This window comes from Peromyscus eremicus, chromosome 4, assembly GCF_949786415.1.
Source record: "Peromyscus eremicus chromosome 4, PerEre_H2_v1, whole genome shotgun sequence".
Classification (NCBI taxonomy): Eukaryota; Metazoa; Chordata; class Mammalia; order Rodentia; family Cricetidae; genus Peromyscus; species Peromyscus eremicus.
In genome coordinates, this window is record NC_081419.1 from 47,737,575 (window position 1) to 47,757,565 (window position 19,991).

At 42.7% G+C, this 19,991-nt stretch overlaps 1 protein-coding gene across 1 annotated transcript in view; it reads right to left on the reverse strand.

The window, feature by feature from the left end:
- Lrp2 (LDL receptor related protein 2) overlaps positions 1-19,991 on the reverse strand; it is a 148,792-nt gene that overhangs the window by 105,443 nt on the left and 23,358 nt on the right. The window contains exons 2-4 of the mRNA XM_059260620.1: positions 12,751-12,858; positions 11,079-11,201; positions 9,293-9,409 (exon numbers count right to left, since the gene is read on the reverse strand). Of these exons, the coding sequence (XP_059116603.1) occupies positions 9,293-9,409; positions 11,079-11,201; positions 12,751-12,858 (348 nt within the window). The remainder of the gene's footprint in view (positions 1-9,292; positions 9,410-11,078; positions 11,202-12,750; positions 12,859-19,991) is intronic.

Here is a 19,991-nt window from a genome sequence, read left to right on the forward strand (position 1 = left end):
TATCTTTAGATGGCTCGTGACTCCTCATATAATGAAAATGCCTGCAAATACTTGTCACACTGTGTTATTCAGACAGTAATAACAAAGGGAAAGTCGCTACCTTAGTACAGATGTCTTCAACCTTGAAGTTGCCGAATAAACAAATGTGACTGAAGAGTTGCTACAATATATACATATATACATACACACACATGCATGCATAACACACACATGCATATATACACACATACATACATACATACATACATACACACAGATATATTACGCATACATATAAATCTATCTACACAGTCACATCAATATTAACTAGATGCTTAACCTAGATTTCTGGGTCATAGCAGAAAATCAATGTCCAGTGCAGGAGTGGCAGGCTGTCTGTCTGCCCTGTGTGTCCTTTACATAATGACACTCTTGAGCTCATGGATCCTGCCTTACTTATTTTAGAGTCAAGAATTGAAACACCACTCAGTGTATTAAAAAAGAAAAAAAAAATGTTCACTACTACCAGGGATGGTAGCTCAGAACTGTGACTCCAGGAAACGGAGGCAAGAGGATTATTTTTTTAAGTTTGAGGAAAGAAAGCCTGGACTACATAGTAAGTTCCAGGCCAGCCAGAGACACAGAGTGAAACTCTGCCTTTAAAAAAAAAAAAAAAGAGTCGGGCGGTGGTGGTGGTAGTGGCGGCGGCGGCGGCGGCGGCGGCGGCGGCGGCGGCGGCAGCGGCGGCGGCGCACGCCTTTATTCCCAGCACTTAGGAGGCAGAGGCTGGTGGATCTCTGTGAGTTCAAGGCCAGCCTGGTCTACAGAGTGAGTTCCAGGAAAGGCGCAAAGCTACACAGAGAAACCCTGTCTCAAAAAACAAAAGAAAGGAAGGAAGGAAGGAAGGAAGGAAGGAAGGAAGGAAGGAAGGAAGGAAGGAAGGAAGGAAAGTGAGGAAGACAGGGAAGATGAGGAGGAAGGGGAAACAAGAGGAGGGGAAAGAGAAAGAACTGGTCAATATTGCTATTGAGTTTCCTATCCCAGGTAGACATCTTAGTCAAATGACTTTTTTTGAATGTCTGCTTTGCTTTGTTACTTTTCTTTCATTTTGTGACAGGGTCTTGCTATGTAGCCCAGGCTAGCCTGGAATTCACTGTGTAGGTCAGGCTGGCCTCAACGCATGATCCCCCTGTTTCAGCCCTCCTAGTGTTGGGATTACAGGTGTGTGGCACCACATCTTATGTGACATTCTGTATGTCCTTCTCACAAGTGTGCTCTCCTCCTGGGTCTGATTATCTTCCTCATTGAGGATGATTTTCCTTGTGATTCTCAAGTTGTTTTCAGACTTATTTTTAACCAAGGAAAAGGCAAGTTTCAAAGTGAGATAGATAGCACATCCTTACCTTGAAGCTAAAACTATGTATGCTGAAGAACCCAACTTGAGATTTTACAGACATGGTCCCAAAGTCTTTTCAAGCAAAAGCTGTGTACAGAATCCTTGCTAAGCTAAATTCACCTTGTCCTGATGTTAAAAGTAAGATCAAATAATCTTTTCCCAGTTTTCTATAGTAAAAGAATTATCCTAAATCCTTTCAGATTCCAGAGCTAGGCCAGTAACTGTTTTTCCATATCTGAGTTTTCAAAGTTGCACGCAGTCACTAATCACATGACTTCAACAGAAGGGTCTTTACCAGGGCCCTTAGTTGCTGCAACATGAAAGTGTCCCAGGTGTCGGGAGCTCACTGAAGGGAATGATCTTGCCCTTCTCACTTTATATGAGAAATGGACAGCTACAGGGGATGGGCGGCCACAGGGAATGGACGGCCACAGGGATGCTTCTAGTACTCTGGGAAAGGAAGGGTATGTGATCTGAAACCTTTGGAGGAACAAAAGATTTCCCTACACAACAGGTATCTTGGTGGCAGCCATGAGTACCCTGCAGCTATGTAAGGGACATCCCTAGGGCCCAAGAGTTTGAAGGACCCATAAACTCTAATGAAGGGTGGTTCAGTGTTGTTACCAAAAAAAATATATTGGTGGACCAAAGGTCAAAGTGCACTCGACTCAGCTTGTGATCATGTCTGGCACACAATAACTGAGCGTATCGCTCTGAACAGTGTTCTTAAAAAGAAAAAAAAAAGGTAAAAAGAAGTTGAAGAACACATAGACCCTTATCTAAGAGAATGCGAAGGAAGCAATGAATGGGGTCAGTTGTCAGATGTCACCATCTGCTTGCTCTCTGCGACCTTCTACTTCTGAAAACTGAATTCATAAGATCAAGCATCAAAAACAAAACAGGCTAACTACAACTTTAAATTTGTTCAGAACTTTATTTTACAATAGCCAACACTGAGTTCATACTTAAACTGCTGTTTTCCTATCATGATGGGGATGCTGTGGTTTGCGAAAGTGCCTTTAATGGGCCACACTGTTTATTAATTCTGCCTCCCAGAGATGTCAATGGCCAGGTGAGGGCCTCACTCAAATCCCTCACCCCTTCCTCCACCACCACCATGTGCCAGAGAGTTCCAGGAGTCAGCACGTTATCTAGCCTTCTGAGTGCAGCATCCAGCCGAAAGCCAGCTCTCTGCCAGCGCTCCGGCCAGATAAGCCTCCTGTCAGAGGGAAAATTTATTTGGGTTTGGACTGTGGCTACCACATTTAAGGTGATTGTTATGGCTAGGGAGGATCTGGAATCAATGTGCTGGGCAAGGCTCTTGTTTTCTCCGAGAATAAAAACTTAAAGGAGATTTTAATCAGTATCCACTGACAAGGCCCTTTCCCCGAAGCTAACAGGGCCGGATCAGGGTGGTATCAGGATGACCAGAGGTCAGCACTCTGAATGAAAAACAAACAGCTATTTTGTCTCGACCTAAGATGATAATGAATCAAACAAAGGAGGACAACGACAACGCCCAACCACAAGGCCTGTACACCTTCTGGTCTGTGTGTAGATAACTTGAGGTGTAATCCCCCCTATGGATATCCACCCATAGGAAACAGGTCCAAATTTCCCTTGCTAAAAATGATAAGGAATTTCAAGCTAAGCCATGAACAGGAAGCCATAATTTGAGAGTTTATATATTGGCAAACCTACACCTAACCTTACACGCCATGAAGCAAAGTCATCCAATGACCACGATGTCTTGCAAAATTGTCAAGCTGAGAAAGCACAGTGCAAGGAAACAGCTCCTGAGAGCACCAGCTTCTTTCTGGACCTTGTTGACAGGAAAGACTGACGAGGACCAGTTAATTAAGACAAAAATGTCACCCTGCTCCTTCCTTTTTTCCTGTCCCAATGGAGTGACTTGTTCCCCACAGACTGACGTGCCACAAAACGTACACACAACATTGTTCTCCCCTTAAATGGTTTGGTTTTGTGCAAGAAGCTTTCATGCTATAGTTACATAATCAAGAAGGTCCAGGCACAATGGCCAGATCTAAGGAGCCAGCCTGTCTACTTAGTGAGATATGGGACTGCTAGGACTATACAGAGACTGTCTCAAAACCAAACCAGAATCAAGAGAGAAGCCATCTGAATACAGTAGAGGGGCTGAACCTCTAAGATTGGAATCATTCACCCCAGAAGACACAGTTCTAAGATAATAGTCTTCATGAATACTGTAAGAACATAGACAAGAAGGCACAGGCCTTCAGTCTCAGGATCTGGGAGGCGAGACAGGTGGGGGAGTTGAGGCCAGCCTGAGCCACATAATGAATTCCAGGCCAGCCAAGACACAAAGACCCTGTGGAAAGGGAAGGAAGGGAGGGAGGGAGGAAGGATAAATTGGGGAGGAGCGGGGGAGACGAGGAGAAAGGTGAAGATAGAAAGAAAACCAAGTAACTCAAGGCAGTGAGATTCTTTCTCTTAACTTCCCATCTACTTTAGGAAGCCCGGAAAGTTGAGGCCAACTTCACAGTCTAACCTCATGGCGTATTCTACAAAGATGCCAATTTGGTATGTAAAGTCCCCAATTCCAACTTAGCATCTGTGTGCACTGGCCTGGGATTAGACAAAGACTGTGCTTGAGACTGCCCAGAGAGCTACTTCGGTCCTCCTTCCACCTGCCCACATACATACAAACTGGCCACATAAACTCTAATACAAGAGTCAATAGTGCAAAGACTGCCAAAGTACAAAAACTACCCTTGTGTTACACACATTTCTGTGCACACATTTATAACATATACCACATTTAGTGGCACTGTTCCAATATAGAAGGACTTGTGGAGCTACGTGTTGTCAGAGCCTTGGTCCTATCTATTCCTGTCTCATCCTCATGATTATTCCCAGTAGCCAGCTACACCTCTGAATCGTAAAAGTGGCCATAATCCAAGAATGTGGTTTAGCCCAGCTGCTGGCAGCCCAAGTCAGTATGTGGACCCGGAAGTCCACAGAGCACTGCCTTCATCTCAGTGTTCTATTCTTTTCCTTTCCATCTACCCTGTGCGATCCTATTCAACATTTAAATACTGAAGTCCACCTTCTTAGGTCTTGAGTTTAAACAAAAAACAAATACAGTGCCATGCACCTGAAACCCCAGCACTCAGGAGACTTGGGCAAGGGACCTTGAGCTTGAGGACAGCTTAGACTACATAGCAAGACCCTGTTGAGAGGGTGGGGGGAGGGGAGAGAGAGAGAATGGCAAGTTAAATCAAAATTCTTACAGCCTGTACATTGTGTCAGACTATCATGTATAATGAATATATATACATAATGTACTAATACAGCTGGCCATGGTGGCACATGCCTGTAACTCCGTTACTCTGAAAGAGATCTATACAATGCATTCCAGGCTAGCTTGGGATGCATAGAAAACTGATGTCTCAAAAACCCGAACTAATATAAAAAAAAAATCACTGTTACTTTATACCACAAATATCAAGGCACTTTAGATGGAGCGATGTAATAAAACTCCTGATCTTGTGGAATTCTCATCCTGTTTGAGGGGATGGAATAACAGACAACATAAATGCTATCCAGAATATTACAAAATAATAACTCAAGAACCGTTATGTATATAACAAAACGTCGATGACAGCGGACATTGACAAGAATCCTCCCGAAGTTGGATCGTTTGCAGGCCAGCAGGGCTATATAGTGATAGCATATCTCAAAAAAAAAAAAAAAGGCAGGAGTCCTTAAGGACAACTGTGTGTGGCTTTGTTGTGACACGGATAGAGGATTTGAGCAACAACTAACTGTGATTTTAAAATTGTTATAAAGGTGGGAGATATTTATAAAGTTCTTGTTTGATGGAGACTAAATTTAAAAGGTTTTTTTCCCCTCTTTTTCCTCAAATTTCAGGACCCAGAATCCTGGCTCAGTGTGAGAATGCTAAGCAGGTACAACTGTACTGGGATATGTGTGCCAGGGTCACTTGAACAAGGCTCGTTGGGCATCAGATTGTGAACAGAGGCTGCAGGACAGTGTGTTCTTCCTGAGAGCCCTCACAGTCCAGCATGACTTCAACTGTCTTCCTGACCCCTTCCAACTGCGGCCTCAGTTGGAGTTTCCGCAGTTAGGCATATAAAGAAAAAGTGTTTAAATTCTGAAAAGAAAGTCAATAGAAATGAACCATCAGGGACCAAGCAGGCGCGGTTGCCGGCAGACCAAATACCTCCACTGACCAGCAAGAAAGCCTCCATTGTAACAGGGATTTTACCCTTTCTTTAGCATTCCTAAGTCACAAAGAGAGGGCTGCAAACCCACGATAATTAGCGATAGTTTTACTCGCACCAGAATCATTCCTATCTGGTGCTCAATAAAATGAAATAATCTTTTTCACTTCCCTGAAAATGGCCACTATTTTCGAGCAACGGAAAGTCACTGCGGTATATTAAATGAATGACCCATAATTGGGGCATTGTTCTGATGTTTATCTAAGACTCTGCATGAGTGGTTTTGCTTGATGCTAATCCCATTACAAGTAAAATGGGCTGCAGTTTTTCAGGCTTTCTGTTCCTTTAAAAGAAGAAACGGACGAGCTGTTTAATATCAGGTACCATTTTACAGATGACCAGATTGAGTAATAAAATAACCGGAGGGGAGCGGTGGGGGGTGAGCCTGTACTATACCTGTTTCAAAGCTTTTAACATAGGTAGAAATATTCCTCAAGGTGTAGAATAACCAACAGTGCACGAAAATACAGCAGGCAAAATGGCCAGATGCATTAAGCATCTCTTCTGTCATAGGAAATTTATGTGAGGGGGGTGTCGCAGGAGGCCTGGCCTCAAACTCAGGAGTCCGCCTGCCTCACTCAGCCTCCTAAATTCTGGGATTACAAACATGCGTCACCAATGCCTATCTCACACTTTGAGGTCATAGATGATCCATTTATTGGGCCCTTAATCCTTCTGCCTTTCTCCCATCCATTCTCTACCTCCCCCACCCCCCGTCTCCACCTCCCTAAGAAGACTCCAGCACATCATTCTTTGTTCTGGAAAGGAATTCCTGGAATGGACACAAGGTGTTCTATCTTGGAGGGCAATGTCTTGGCTTTAGAAACTTGAAAGAGTAGGGATCATAACATAGAGGTCTGGTCTCACTGGCAGAGCTACAAATAATAGAGCCAAGCTTCTTGGTCTTCAAATATTAGAGAAATAAATTATCTGGAGTTTTTCTACATCCATTATTGTCTGAGTTATCTCTAAGTATCTGACAGATCATGACCCATAAGATACAACCTTATCTCTGAAAAAAGGGAAAGGTAAGTCATAATCATAATCTTGTTTTGCGTTTGTCCACGAGCAATGACTTCTGGGCAGAATAATTACAGAAGCAAGAGAAAATGTGCCTGGCTTCTGGTTAAGTCTCACTTAACCCTTGACCATACAGGAACACTAAAGCTACTGCATGTCCAAGCTGATGCTTAAAACAGCTAAGCATCACTGATGACATGGATCTCAGCAATGATTATCACTACCCACTAACATAGACAGATTGGCACAGCACGCTGTACAGAGGATTGTTGCTTTGATGTGACATCCCCTTCTAGAAGGTCCATACATCTGTTCTGTCTGAGTCATTTTCAGCTGGAGCAGCAAGAGGGTGGTCCTGCTCCAGAAGACATTTGACAATGTCTGAAGACATTGTGTTGTCACAATGAGCACGTGCTACTTACTGGCATCTAGTAGACAGACATACCCCATAATACACAGAGGAGTCTTGAATTCTCAGATGCCATTGGGGCCAGAGTGACAACTTTAGATCTAGCTAATTTCCAGGAGATCCAGGAGACAGAAAAAAACATGAAGGACAAAGAGTGCAACCAACAGAATCCAGCCTGGAAAGTTCTAAAACTACCGACATGACTCGCCCTCCTCTTCCTCCTCCTCTCCTCCCCTTCTCCCACCCCATCCTCCTTTTGAGTTTTTATTTGTTTGTTTGTTTGTTTGTTTCTTTGTTTATGTGTATGAGCATTTGCCTGAACTTTAAAATAAGTCTTCCACAGTAAAAAGCCATAAAGAATAACTTGTAAAATACAAACTATCTACTAGTATGCTAGCACATGCTTTTAATCCCAGTACTCAGGAGGCAGAGGCAGTGAGACCTTGTCATCGCAAAATTCCTTAAATAGAGGAGATTTTCTTAAGGCCTTATGTGCACTGAAGAGAACCTGACATGTCTCATTCCAGAGGCAGGGATCTAGACTATGAATCTCTCTCCTCACCTTACCAAGCACTTGCACTGAGAGAACATCTGTATTTCAAAGAGTGTTTCAGGTCTGGTGGGATGGCTCAGTAAATAAAGTCACTGGTCACCAGGCCAAAGACTTGAGTTCAATCCCCAGAACCCACATGGGGAGCCCCATGTGGATATAAATGTATGTGTATACACACACACACACTTAATTAATTAATCAATCTAAAAGCTCAGTCCCTTCCTCTTCTCTTTCTCACTGTGGCTACTTGCATGCTCGTATCCCACCCAGTTTTTCCTGAAAGATCCAAAGCAAGTTGTACTAGCAACATTGGCCTTGGCTGGAGTTTACTCACATGGAAACACTCCAAAGACTGCCTCGTCTGCCTTTTCCTCTCTCAAAGCAGCATTCCTTCAGCCACAGAACATTTGGAATAAAGCTTCATTTTTACACATTTGTAAATAAGGGATAAAGAAAGACACAGCCTGTGGTCTGGTGGTACAAGCTTCTGGTGTTCTCTTAGTGAATGATGGACCTTTCTCCTTCTGGTAGTGGCCAGACTCTGAGCATGGCAGTCTATACCCTTTGACGGTTTAGTTCCTATATTTGCAAGAAAGTATGATGCCTGACCTGCTGTCCTAGTACTGGAATTTATAATGCTCTGAAATCACAGAGTGCCATAATATACCATTTAAAAAGGGCCTAATGTTTGCTTCACAAAGTAACAAGTCCTTGATTCATGAACACACACACCCACATCCTACCAATTCTAAAATAACCAGTGTCCAGTCAATTATCTGCATAACGTCCAAAATGAAAGGAAACAGAAAAGGCGTTCCTGGTCCTCCTGCCTCCGGGATCAGGTTACAGAGGTGCACCACCACACCTGGTGTATGCATGGCTGGGGACCCAGGTCATGATGCATGCCAGGCAAACGCTCAGCTAACCGAGTTACATCCCCAGCCCTAACGTCCGTGTTCCCAAATAGGGTCTCACGGTGTAACCCTGGCCAGCCCAGAACTTGCTATGGTGATTTGGTGGCCGGCCTCCTGGCCTCTACTCCCAATCACACTCAGCACCTGACAGTTTTATATAAATTTCAAGGGAAACAGATTCCTCTTTGCTTATTTCATAGTATACAATACAGCAGTTTCTACCTTGACTGTTATTATTTATACACTATACAGAGAATACTGATTTATATGCCTTACTTTGTGGCAAACAGTTACAAACCAATCTAGCTAACATTACACAGAAATACATTTTCAAAACATAACTATTTTCCAGAGTAATCTGGAATATAGTCAGCCAAAAGGAGAAAAATTGAGAAATTTTACCTAGAAACATAATCAAAGCAATGTAATAAAACCATAGATTTTTTTACCAAAATGAATTTTGTACTCTATTAGTCAATGAGCTTTGGGAATTCTGTTAATCTTTAAAGTTTCTTACTTCAAAAACTTGACATGCTGAGTAAGGCAGGACAAACAGAGTGCCTTAAAAATAGACTTGCTATCAGACCATCACCCCTAATCCACAAAAGAATCTGCCAGGAGATTTCAACAACAAGAGGCGTATTGTAGGCGTTTCTGTCCATCAACAAATCTAGCAAGTTGATTAAAATGCCAAAGGCGAAACTAAACACTGTGCAGAGACTGGGGCGGACTCACGGCAGTTTCTCTCGTCAGATCCATCGGAGCAGTCGCTGACGTGGTCGCACCTGTATTCCCTCGGAACACACTGACCATTGGAGCATGTCATCTGCTGACTTGAGCACGTGGTCCCAGCTGGGAAGAAGAAAAGAGAACATTATTACCAAATGCAGGCTGGCCCATTGATGGTTGCCAAACGTGAATGATGATAGTTAAGGAAAAAAACAAGCAGAGAACATACAGTGGATGCACACTTCACAGTGACGACGTGTAAAAGCAAAGGCCTTACACTATGAAGTGCAGACAATTCTGTTAGTTAACATGTGGTGAGTGCAATATGCACTTAAAAGGTATATGACAGAGGGCAAATAAGATATGGTCATTAAGCAAAGACAGGTAAGTACAGGGGTAGAATGATAATTCAGCAGTTAAGAGCACTTGTTGCTCTTGGGGAGGACCCAGGGATTAATTCCCAGCACCCACATCGTAGCTCACAACCACCAATGATTCCTGTTCCACAAGATCCATCACCCTCTTCTGGCTTCCTCAGGCTCCTACAGGCACATGGCGCTCATAAATTCAGGTAAACACACACACACACACACACACACACACACACACACACACACACACATTAAATTAATGGAGAAATAAATCTTTAAAAAGGAAAATGACAGGTGTGGCTCACAGACACACAGGAATTGCGGCATTAGTGTCACAGGAAGGAGTGGTAGCACATGCCTATACCTCCAGAACCTGAGAAGGCAAGGTAGAGAGGCAAGAGGTCAGAGTTCCAGGCCACTCTCGGCTACTTCACAGGGAGAGGGAGACAGTTGGGGGGTGGGAGGGGCATGGCAATAACACCTTCCTCTCATATAGAAAAATAGACTGAGACACTATACACACATGGCTGGGGGCAAATAATAACTGACCCAGATGAACAAAAGACCAGCAGTGAGCATCTAGGCCACACGCTGAGAAGCCTGGGACAAGGGACCAGAAAGGAAACGACATGGAAGCGAAAGCATCAGTATCTTCACGGAGGCCACTGAAAATCATATCGTGGCTGGCAAACAGTTTATTGGATATTTAGTTTTGTTATATTTTTAGACAGGATCTCACTCTGTCACCCTGGTTGGCCTGGAACTCATTACTTAGCCCAAATGGCCTCAAATCCAGGCCCCCCAGTCTAAGCGGGCCTTTGCAGCAGGGTCAGGCTACACCTCAGACACTTGGCACTCAGATAAAAAGCACTCTGTGAATGGGAAAGTAGCACTAAGCCTTAGAAAGGTACCCAGACAAATCAGCCAGGGGCTGGTGACCGAGCATGAGCAGTGAAGGAAGGAGAGAGGAGAACCAATAGCCTCTGTGTTCCCAGCACAGGTTCCAGAGGGACTCTGATCTCTTTTTACACCTGTCAACGGCAGCTCTCCTGCTACTCACAGAAATCTATTTCCACAAAGGGCAGGCAGAAGATCTGGCACCTAAGCATAGACTTGAGTTATCAGCCCACAGAGCTAAGAGTGGCAGGATCATCCTGAGATGGGGCTCACTCGCTGTTACTATTTTAATTTTGGCTATACTTCAAATTAAAGCCTGGGAAGCTAACCAGTTCCAAGCCTCAGGGGTCTAATTCTGTAGTTAGCCACATCGTGCATGACCCAGCCTCTGAATGAGATTACCAGAGGTATTTCCAGATAGTCTAAGACCCAGCCCTGTGTTGAAGAATCGGTATCACCTGTCTCTAAGAGGCTAGACTTCGGGGGTCAAAGAACCAGAAGAAAACCCCGGCATCAACACTTACGGCAATTCTGACGTTCATCTGCGCCGTCTGAACAGTCCTGGTCCTGGTCACACACCCAGGAGTGGGGGATGCAGGTCTGCTCAGCAGGACACAGGAAAAAGCCGGATCTGCAGGTACGGGGAGCTGAAACAAAACAAGAGGGCATAAGACCTCTGCCCCATAATATAGCAGCCGTGCCTGAAGAGAACCTATGTCAACTCTCACTCAACACAGTTGAGAGTAATTAGTCGATAACCATTAGAGGAGCCTGCCCGAGTTGACTGTCACATCGTCAATGGCATCCAAACAGGTGATCCCAAACAATGTATAACAGAAGATAAAAGCAAACATACATACACACAGATCTAAGGCAAAATTATCAAAATCCTATTTATGGTAAAAAAAAAAATTAACTAGTGTTTTCGTTACATTTCTAACATCCAATAGTAAAGTGTCATGATAAATGGAAAATGCGTGAAATGTGAAGAGAGAACCAAGAGTGAAATAATTATTTCCACATTTACTTGTTTTAGGAATTTGTGACTTCTGAGTCTTAATGTATGCACCCTAAAAACAAAGTAAATGACGTGTGTCTAAGAGCCATGTAACGCTAGCTGTCATTGTCACAGGCACTGTGGATGTTGTCATAGGGTGCCACTGTCCACGTTTGCTTACATCCTAGACTACCTGTGCGTTCTGCCCATTACTTAAAAACAGGAGTCAGAGTGTATTATAAAAGGATCATATATATGACAGAGATTCACAAAATCATATTCTGCTCCTTCAAGGGATGATTCAGAAAATAAGAGCATCAGCACCACCCAGGGACTAGCGGGAATGCAAAACTAGCAGGCTTTACCTCAACACGGAATGAAAACTGGCAAGTTTTTTTCACCAGCTCCCAGGTGAGCAGTTTGTGCATGAAAGTGTAAGAAGCCCCTAACCCTTGCTCTTCCTTCCTCCCATTTTCAAATGCGTCACTGAGTGTCACTGCCCGACTGTGCCGTGGAGGGGCCCATTCAAAACAACACTCATGTTGCCGCCTGTTTTCCTGCCTGTCAAAGAGCAGCCAGTGACTCACCGCCTCCAACTAGTCCGGGAGAGCAAAGGACTTGGGGACAGTGACTTGAGAGCTGTGACGGTGACACCTGTGATAAGTGACTCAACTACTCTGAGGTTATTTCTTGATCTGAAATCTACTCGGAATGATGCGGAGGGATATTTACATAAAGAAATGTGTGAAAATGATTTCTAAAAGTAGATATAAATAACTAAAATTAATTTCAGGCTTTACCTAGATTTTTAAGTGACTGTTGTATGTTCTTTATGGTAACTTTATGGTAACAAGTTGCTCTACAGCTTTTTACATATAAAAAGACACTCCCCCTGAACTATAGTTCGCATACATCTTTTGATTTACAAAATTTCCCAGGAGACTAACCAGCAAACCTTAAAACTTAAAACCAAGTACAAACCCCTTCTCAGTAAAGGTCACAGGCTCACAGCAAGGAACTGGTGTAAACAGAGCCCCTCGCTCCAAAGGGAGCAAGACTTACTACCACGAATGCCAGTTCACAAGCCTTAGCCCAGCCCTGGGTCTGCCAAAGCATGACCCTTCTCTCAGCTGACATCATACAGCACTTATTTATGTCACTCAAAACAGAGCCAGGTCTGGCTCTTCGTCCTCACTTACGACAGCCAATTTCATCTGTGTCGTCCAAACAGTCTCTGGTCCCATCACACCTCCAGGCTGCAGGGATACAGTATCCATTGCCACAGCGAAAATTCCCACTGCCGCATTCTGTAATAAGCAAGGAAGAGGCATTTTAATAACAACAGCAAAAACTCTTAACATGCTTCATGCTACAAGACGAGGGGGGGAGGGGGGAACTAGGAGGAGTAGAGGGAGGGGAAACTAATCAGAATGTGCGAAAAATATTTTTCAATAAAAGAAAAATAAGATACTTCATGAAAGAAATGCAAGTTAGGGATGAAATGAAAAAAAATCAACTATTTAGTAGCAAAAGAATGCAAATTATGTGTAAAATTAGGAAAGCAATTTCACACTGATAACATAAAAGACATTTGTTTGGACGTCTGCAAGAAGGATATTTTCATCCACAGTTGATTAGCCTACACCTTGGCGTGACCTGTCCAGGAAGCCATTTGACAGCATGCACCTTGCTCTATAAAAAGGTTTACTCTGCCAGGCATGGTGGCACATGCCTTTAATCCCAGCACTCAGGTCAGGAGAGAAATTTGGGGCTTTCACATCTACATCTCCTTTTCCTAAGGAATTGATCAAAGAATAAAATATTGATCAAGATTTGAAATATTTTCCTCACATTACTTATAATAAACTACAACACTCCTGTCCAATAACAAGGTAGTACTTTCTTATGTCTGTGTCTTGGTGTATAGGAATCTGTGGAAATGGTTAGGAAGAAACAAAGACCCAAAGGCAAACACTAACCAGAAGGTTAGCATGGCTATACCACTATTTGCTTAGCTGCAATGTTTTAATCCCCTTCCTTACACCTCTTAACTATTAAACTATATGTAGGGAGTTTAAATTCAGACCAACTTTGGCTGCTCTGTTCAAAAACTAATGTGTGCGGTGTCAAGTCTACAAAACAAATTTTCTGCAACTGAAGTGCACAAACCTGGCCCCAAAGATTAGCACACCCCAAGTGGCAGTGAAGTTGAAAAGGGGGTGTGACTTAAGCTCATTTCGTTCAGCAAATATATCCTGCAATGGCCCTTGGGAAGTAATCTGACAATTGGAAATCTGCAAGCTACCCCAAACATCAGGCCTGTGATCTCCACAAGAATTTTGTGCCAGATAGAAAATATTCTTCAAAGAGGGTAGCCAACACAAGCCCAACTTGAAAAAAATTCAAATTTATTTCAAACCCAAGAAATAGGAGTATTTTTCAAAGTTGGAAAAAATAATTGTATTTTCCCTCTATACTTAAGTAATCATGCTAAATCAGAAAATTCAGGTTTCTGGCTATAATTAACCCCACCTTAGCTAAATATACAGATCAATTACCTACTCCTAGAATAAATAAACAAGATGTTATCCTGACTTGTGTAAATGCAGGCGTATCAACAGCGAGACATAAACAGAGCTAAGTGATCTATTCCTAGGGAATATAGGCTACTTTGTTCATGGAATGTTCAAATCTGATTGTCTGGTAGTGACACCCTGATTTATAATGTATGCTGCAAATGGTCAGAAACTTCCCTTGGCTAGATGGTGGTACCGAGTGGTACAGGAGTACGTACACCCAAATACCTTCTATAGACTAATGCATGGTGGTGGTTGGTGGTGCGGGCCTGGGGTTGGTGGTGAGGTCTCTTATCAACTACCTTTAAAACACAACAACCTCCCTTGCAAAAATGCCCCTAAGGAATGTACAAATTCACTCTGGAATCCCAGAACTTCTCATTGGATTTTGTTCTACAAAGCAATATTTCCCTGGGAGATTAGGGGCTTTGGAGGTTCAGCTGTTAACACAACATATATTAAATCACTTTTATCAATCAGGTCTATTGTTAATAATCCAACATAATACATTTATGAGCTTAATACGTTTGTGTCTCATAATAGCTAATCACTCCTGATTGAAAAATCATAGCCACTGTAAAGGACAATCTAGTCAGAGATTTCTATTGTTACAGAAAGAAAATTCTTAGGGTAAGCTATTTCCTGTTTTGAAAATTGATAATTTTCATAATTGATAATATTTAAGTCATTTTTAATGTCAAGTCAATTGAAGTTTGTTTTTGTTTATTTTAATTTTGCTAAAACGCCAATGTACAATACCATAAAATATTACAAAATAGACACAAAAATTATTTTTTAAAACTTCAAAGCCAATTATTTAAAATTTTAAATTTTAAATTGAAACCAATGGGAAATGTTGCATTTTAAACTATAGGCCATGATTTCCAATTGCTACATTATCTAAAGTAAAAACCAATTTATTCAATTTATCAGCATTTCCAAGATAATTCATTGGTCAAATTCATCTTTTCAGTGGTAACTTCATGTCTGCTATAACTCTCAAATGACCATTGTTTGAAAATATCTCCCCCAGAAAAAACAAACAGACACTTTATCATTGCTGTGTGGTCTCTCAGAAGCCAGTGTTGTTTAAAAACAGATTGTTCGTGGAAAGGTCTAGATTAGAGCTTGATTACAATTGCAGGTGCCACCAATTTCAATTGGTTCATACGTTTGTGGTTCTTTTACGTGTATTGTACTAATGAAGCAGCCTTAACTCAGAAGCCCTGCAAAGGTGCCTATTGATCCTTACAGCAACCTTGAGACATACCATGTTGCAAATTGAAGTCCAGAGTGCTTCAATAGCTTGTTTAGCATTCAGCAGCAAATAATGTAAAGGAACTCCTTGAACCTGGTGGTTCCACGCCAGTAAACAAGCCCCGCTAAGCACTGTTCTGTGTTCTGTTTTGTACCCATCGAATTATTCCAAACTCAAAAATGAACATGGGCTTTTCATTCATTTTCTAAACTTGCTATCTGTCATCGAGTTAATGAATCAGAGTGGTGTAGACTCCACAGAACTCATGCATTGTTGGGAAAGGAAGTGTGCTCTACTTTTGAAACTAATATTGCACTAAGAGTTTGGGAATTTTGCAGCATTCAGAAACAAAGGTAAATTCAAAAGAAATCTGGAAATTTAAATCAAACACGGAGATGGATTTCACCACTTTAGAGCCCAAAGGTATTGGTATAAGAAAAGACAAGTGTTCTTCACAAGTAGTTGAATCCAAAGCTTCCAGGCCTAAGTGCTGGACTAAGAAAATGTTTAAGGTAAGAAGAACTGGAGTAGCAGATAGTGTCCAGAGGAGGTAAGTAACTGTTTTCCAGGGCAGGGGACAGCCACTAGATTGAGAAGGTCATTCGTCATATCATAAGGTCATATCATTTACAGTCTCTAGCAGGGCTCTGAGGACTGTGGGCTAACAAAGGCACACTCATCAGGAAATCAGTAACAGAGCAAACAATGAATGGGAATATATCATCTTACATTTTTAGAAAAATGAATCCAGGTATGGTGGCACATGCCAGTAATCCCAGCACTCAGGAGGCTGAGGCAGGAGGAGCTCTTGGGTGAAAAAAGCAAAACCATGTCTCAAGAAATCTGCACCATGCAGTGAGTGCCAGGCTAGCCTGGGCCACTTAGTGAAAGTCCAAAGAAAGTGAACAGAAAATAAATGGACTCATTTGAAAGAAATAAAGACTATGAAGAGTTGAAGTTTTTTTTAAGATTATTTGCGTATGTGTTTGCCTGCATGAGTGTATGAACAGCATGTGCATGTAGGAATCTGCAAATATGCAGATCTCCAGAGCTAGAGTAACAGGCAATTGTCAGCCACCTTATGGGAACCAAAGTCCTCTGCAGGAGCAGTGTGTTTTCTTAACTGCTGGGCCATCTCTCCCTAGGAATAAATTTTTTTTAAGAGAAAGCAATGCATCATTATAATAACCTCTTCATTTTTTTTCTAATTCTATAGGGCAGGCGTGCATGCGTGCGTGCGTGCATGCGTGAGTGTATGCACACACTCACATGCACGCAGATGCCTGGAAGCCAGAGACACTGGCTCCCTGGAAGCTACATGGTTGTGTGCTGCTCATCACGGGTGCCAAGAAGCAATACACAAGCTGAGCCATCTGCCCAGTCCCTGATTCTAACATTTCAGATTACACTAAAGTTACTCTTGCACATGATAATGCATTCATTGGTTTTGTGGACTTTATTCATAAATACTTGGCATCTGCAAATGTCCTCTTAACATATTGAGCCTAATAATTTATAGACTAGATTAAGGGTACAAGAGAATTTCAGGTCCCATTCAGGGTGCTGTTATGAAAACCAAGCAGTTAAAATGCTCCACAGAAAGTGAGGGCATGATCTTGCTTCAGTTTCATTAGTGAGCATTACCAACCAGTCACCATTAGGCTGGGCAGGATCATCTGTATGATTTGTTACCTTGGCTGTCATTGAAACAGCATTAAGTTATAAACAGATAACCCTAAATCTCCAAAGGAGACTGACCTTTTATGTAGGTCAGAGGTGGAAATTATACCAAACCATTACTCATTATAAACATTAGAACCACGTCCATCAGTGTCAAGGGGTTTGAAATGAAGTACAGAAAATGTGAAGAAAAAATTACGGATGAATTAAGGAATTGTTTTGAGTTTAGTGAAGGAGGAATAGTCACTGTGATTTATTTAGTTGCACACATTTTGAAATCAGACACAGGAACTTCCTTCCCTAGGGGACCAAATGTTTGGAAGGAAAAACACATGTTAAGAGGATCTAGGCAATGGGGAGAGGATTTGGGACAGAAATTACTCCACAGTGTTGACTTCAGACAAAGTCCCATTGACGACCATTTGCCTCTTTTCTAAGAAGAGAATTCGTGAAAGGGTTAAGATTAAAAGAATTGGGGGGAAGGAGGGGGGAGCTGTGAGATGGCTGATAGAGTCTGACCTAAGTTCAATCCCCAGAACACACAACAGGAGAGAACAGATTCCTAGAAGTTGTCTTCTGACTTTTACACTTATGCCAAGGCCCTTGTACACCTACACACACACACACACACACACACACACACACACACACACACACCATAGAATTAGAAAAAAGATGAGGTTATTATAATGCTGCTTTTAAAAAATGAAGTGGGGGCTGGAGAGATGGCTCAGTTACGAGCACTGACTGCCCTTCCAAAGGACCTGGGTTCAATTTCCAGCAACCACATGGTGACTCACAACCATATGTAACTCCGATTCTAGGTGATCGGGAATCCTCCTCTGTGGGCACTGCACACACATGGTGCACAGTCATACAGGCAGGCAAAACATCTATACACATAAAAATGTTAAGGGGCTCTCTCAATGGCTCAGCAGTTAAGGGCACTGACTGCTGCTACAAAGAATCAGCACTCACACCGTGACTTACAACTTAAACTCCATTTCCAGGGAATCCAGTGCCCTGTTCTGACCTCCACAGGCACCAGGCTGCACATTATACACACACATCCATGCAGGAAAAGCTCATACATACAAAATAAAAACAAATCAATCTTTTTTACAAAATTTAAAAATAGAACCAAAGAGTGTGATATCAAAATCACTAAAGCCATAAAAATAAAATCCCTGATTCCTATGAGCAAACATTATTTTAGTGCTTATGGAAGAAATAAGGACAAGACTCTTCTTCACAGAGCTCACAAATCATTGGGAACATGCTATGCAATACTTATACAGCAACTACTATTCATTAGGTACATATAACATATCCATTGGACCCACTGGATGAATGATATATTCTTACTTAATAGAAGCCTCCATGAAACTAACCAAGTTCCCCAGAGCCACAAAGAGAAACGTTTGTCCAGTTCAGACTCTCGACCTGCGTGACTCCAGACCCGTGTTCATCACCTCATTCCCCACAACACAAATGAGAATTTGTATTCATTCACCAGAACTTCTTGCGATATTTATTGTAGATGGTTTCCAGAGAGAGCTTGCTGATCAGCGCAGCAAACCCGTGAGTGAGTGTCAACAGCCCCATTTCATAGATTCATTCCTTAGCTCATGGGTTCACACCCAAGCAGGCTGACTCCAGGATTAGACGGTAGTAGTAGATAAATTAGGTCTCAATTCGTAAAGACAATAAAAATGACAACAAACGGCTGGATGGGATGGCGATCAGAGGCAAAGGCGGAAAGGTCAAGAGTTCAGCCCACCCTGAGCTAATAAGATCATGCCCCCCACAAAAAATAAAAGTGACCTGTGGGATGGGCATGGAGAGTAGCAGAAGTCACTGGGTACTGGAGTGACCAGAAGCCCTTTGTAAAGCAGAGCAAGAGTTTCTGGTCGTTATGGGTGGTTGGTAGATAAAGAAAAAAGCCAGGAGAGTGGAGGGGGAGAGTCCTGAAAGAGATGGGGACTAGAAAGGGGAGCGTCTTGGGGTCAGGTAGAAGCCTGGTGTGAGGGTAACTCCCACAAATCTCCAAGGATGACCCTAGTTAAGAGACTCCTAGCAATAGTGGATACGTAGCCTGAACTTGCCATCCCCTGTGACCAGATTGGGGACTATCCCAATTGTCAGAGAGCCTTCATTCAATAATGGTGGAAACTAATACAGCGACCTACAGCCAAACATTAGGCTGAGCTTGGGGAATCCCACTGAAGAGAGGGAAGGATTGTATGAGCCAGAGGGGTCAAGGACATCACAAGAAAACTCACAGAATCAACTAACTGGATTCATAAGGGCTCACAGAATCTGAACTGACAACCAGGGAGCCTGCATGGGACCGACCTATGCCTTCTACATGTGATAGTTCTGTAGCTTGGTCTATTGGTGGGGCTCCCAGCAGTGAGAGCAGGGACTGACTCTAACACTTTGGCTGGTTCTTGCGAACCTATTCCTCACACCGGATTACCTTCTAGCCGAAATACAAGGGTAAGTGCTTACTTAGTCTTACAGCAACATAGTGGTATAACAGAGAAAAAAAGGAACGTTGGGTGTAATGATGCATACTCATGACAATTAAGAGGCCAGCCTGGCTACATAGTGAGATACTGTCTCAGCAAACATAATGACAGCAAATGAATGGTAACCTGGTCTGGACTGGTGTCCAGACATGGCCATGAGGACCTCACTGCCCAGACGCTCATGCAGAGCAGGGGCCAGAGAGTAGGGTGCGGGGCAGTCCCCAAGAGGCTGCTAGCAGAGAGACAGGTCTCACCTTGTGGCCCTCCAAAAGCTGTAGCCCAAATCTAAAACAACCGTTTTCACGGCAATTGTTAACAGGTTCTACTGTGTAGGGCACAGATACCTTAGGGATGTTTGTCCATCATGCCCTCCGAGGTGAATGTGTGAGAGCATC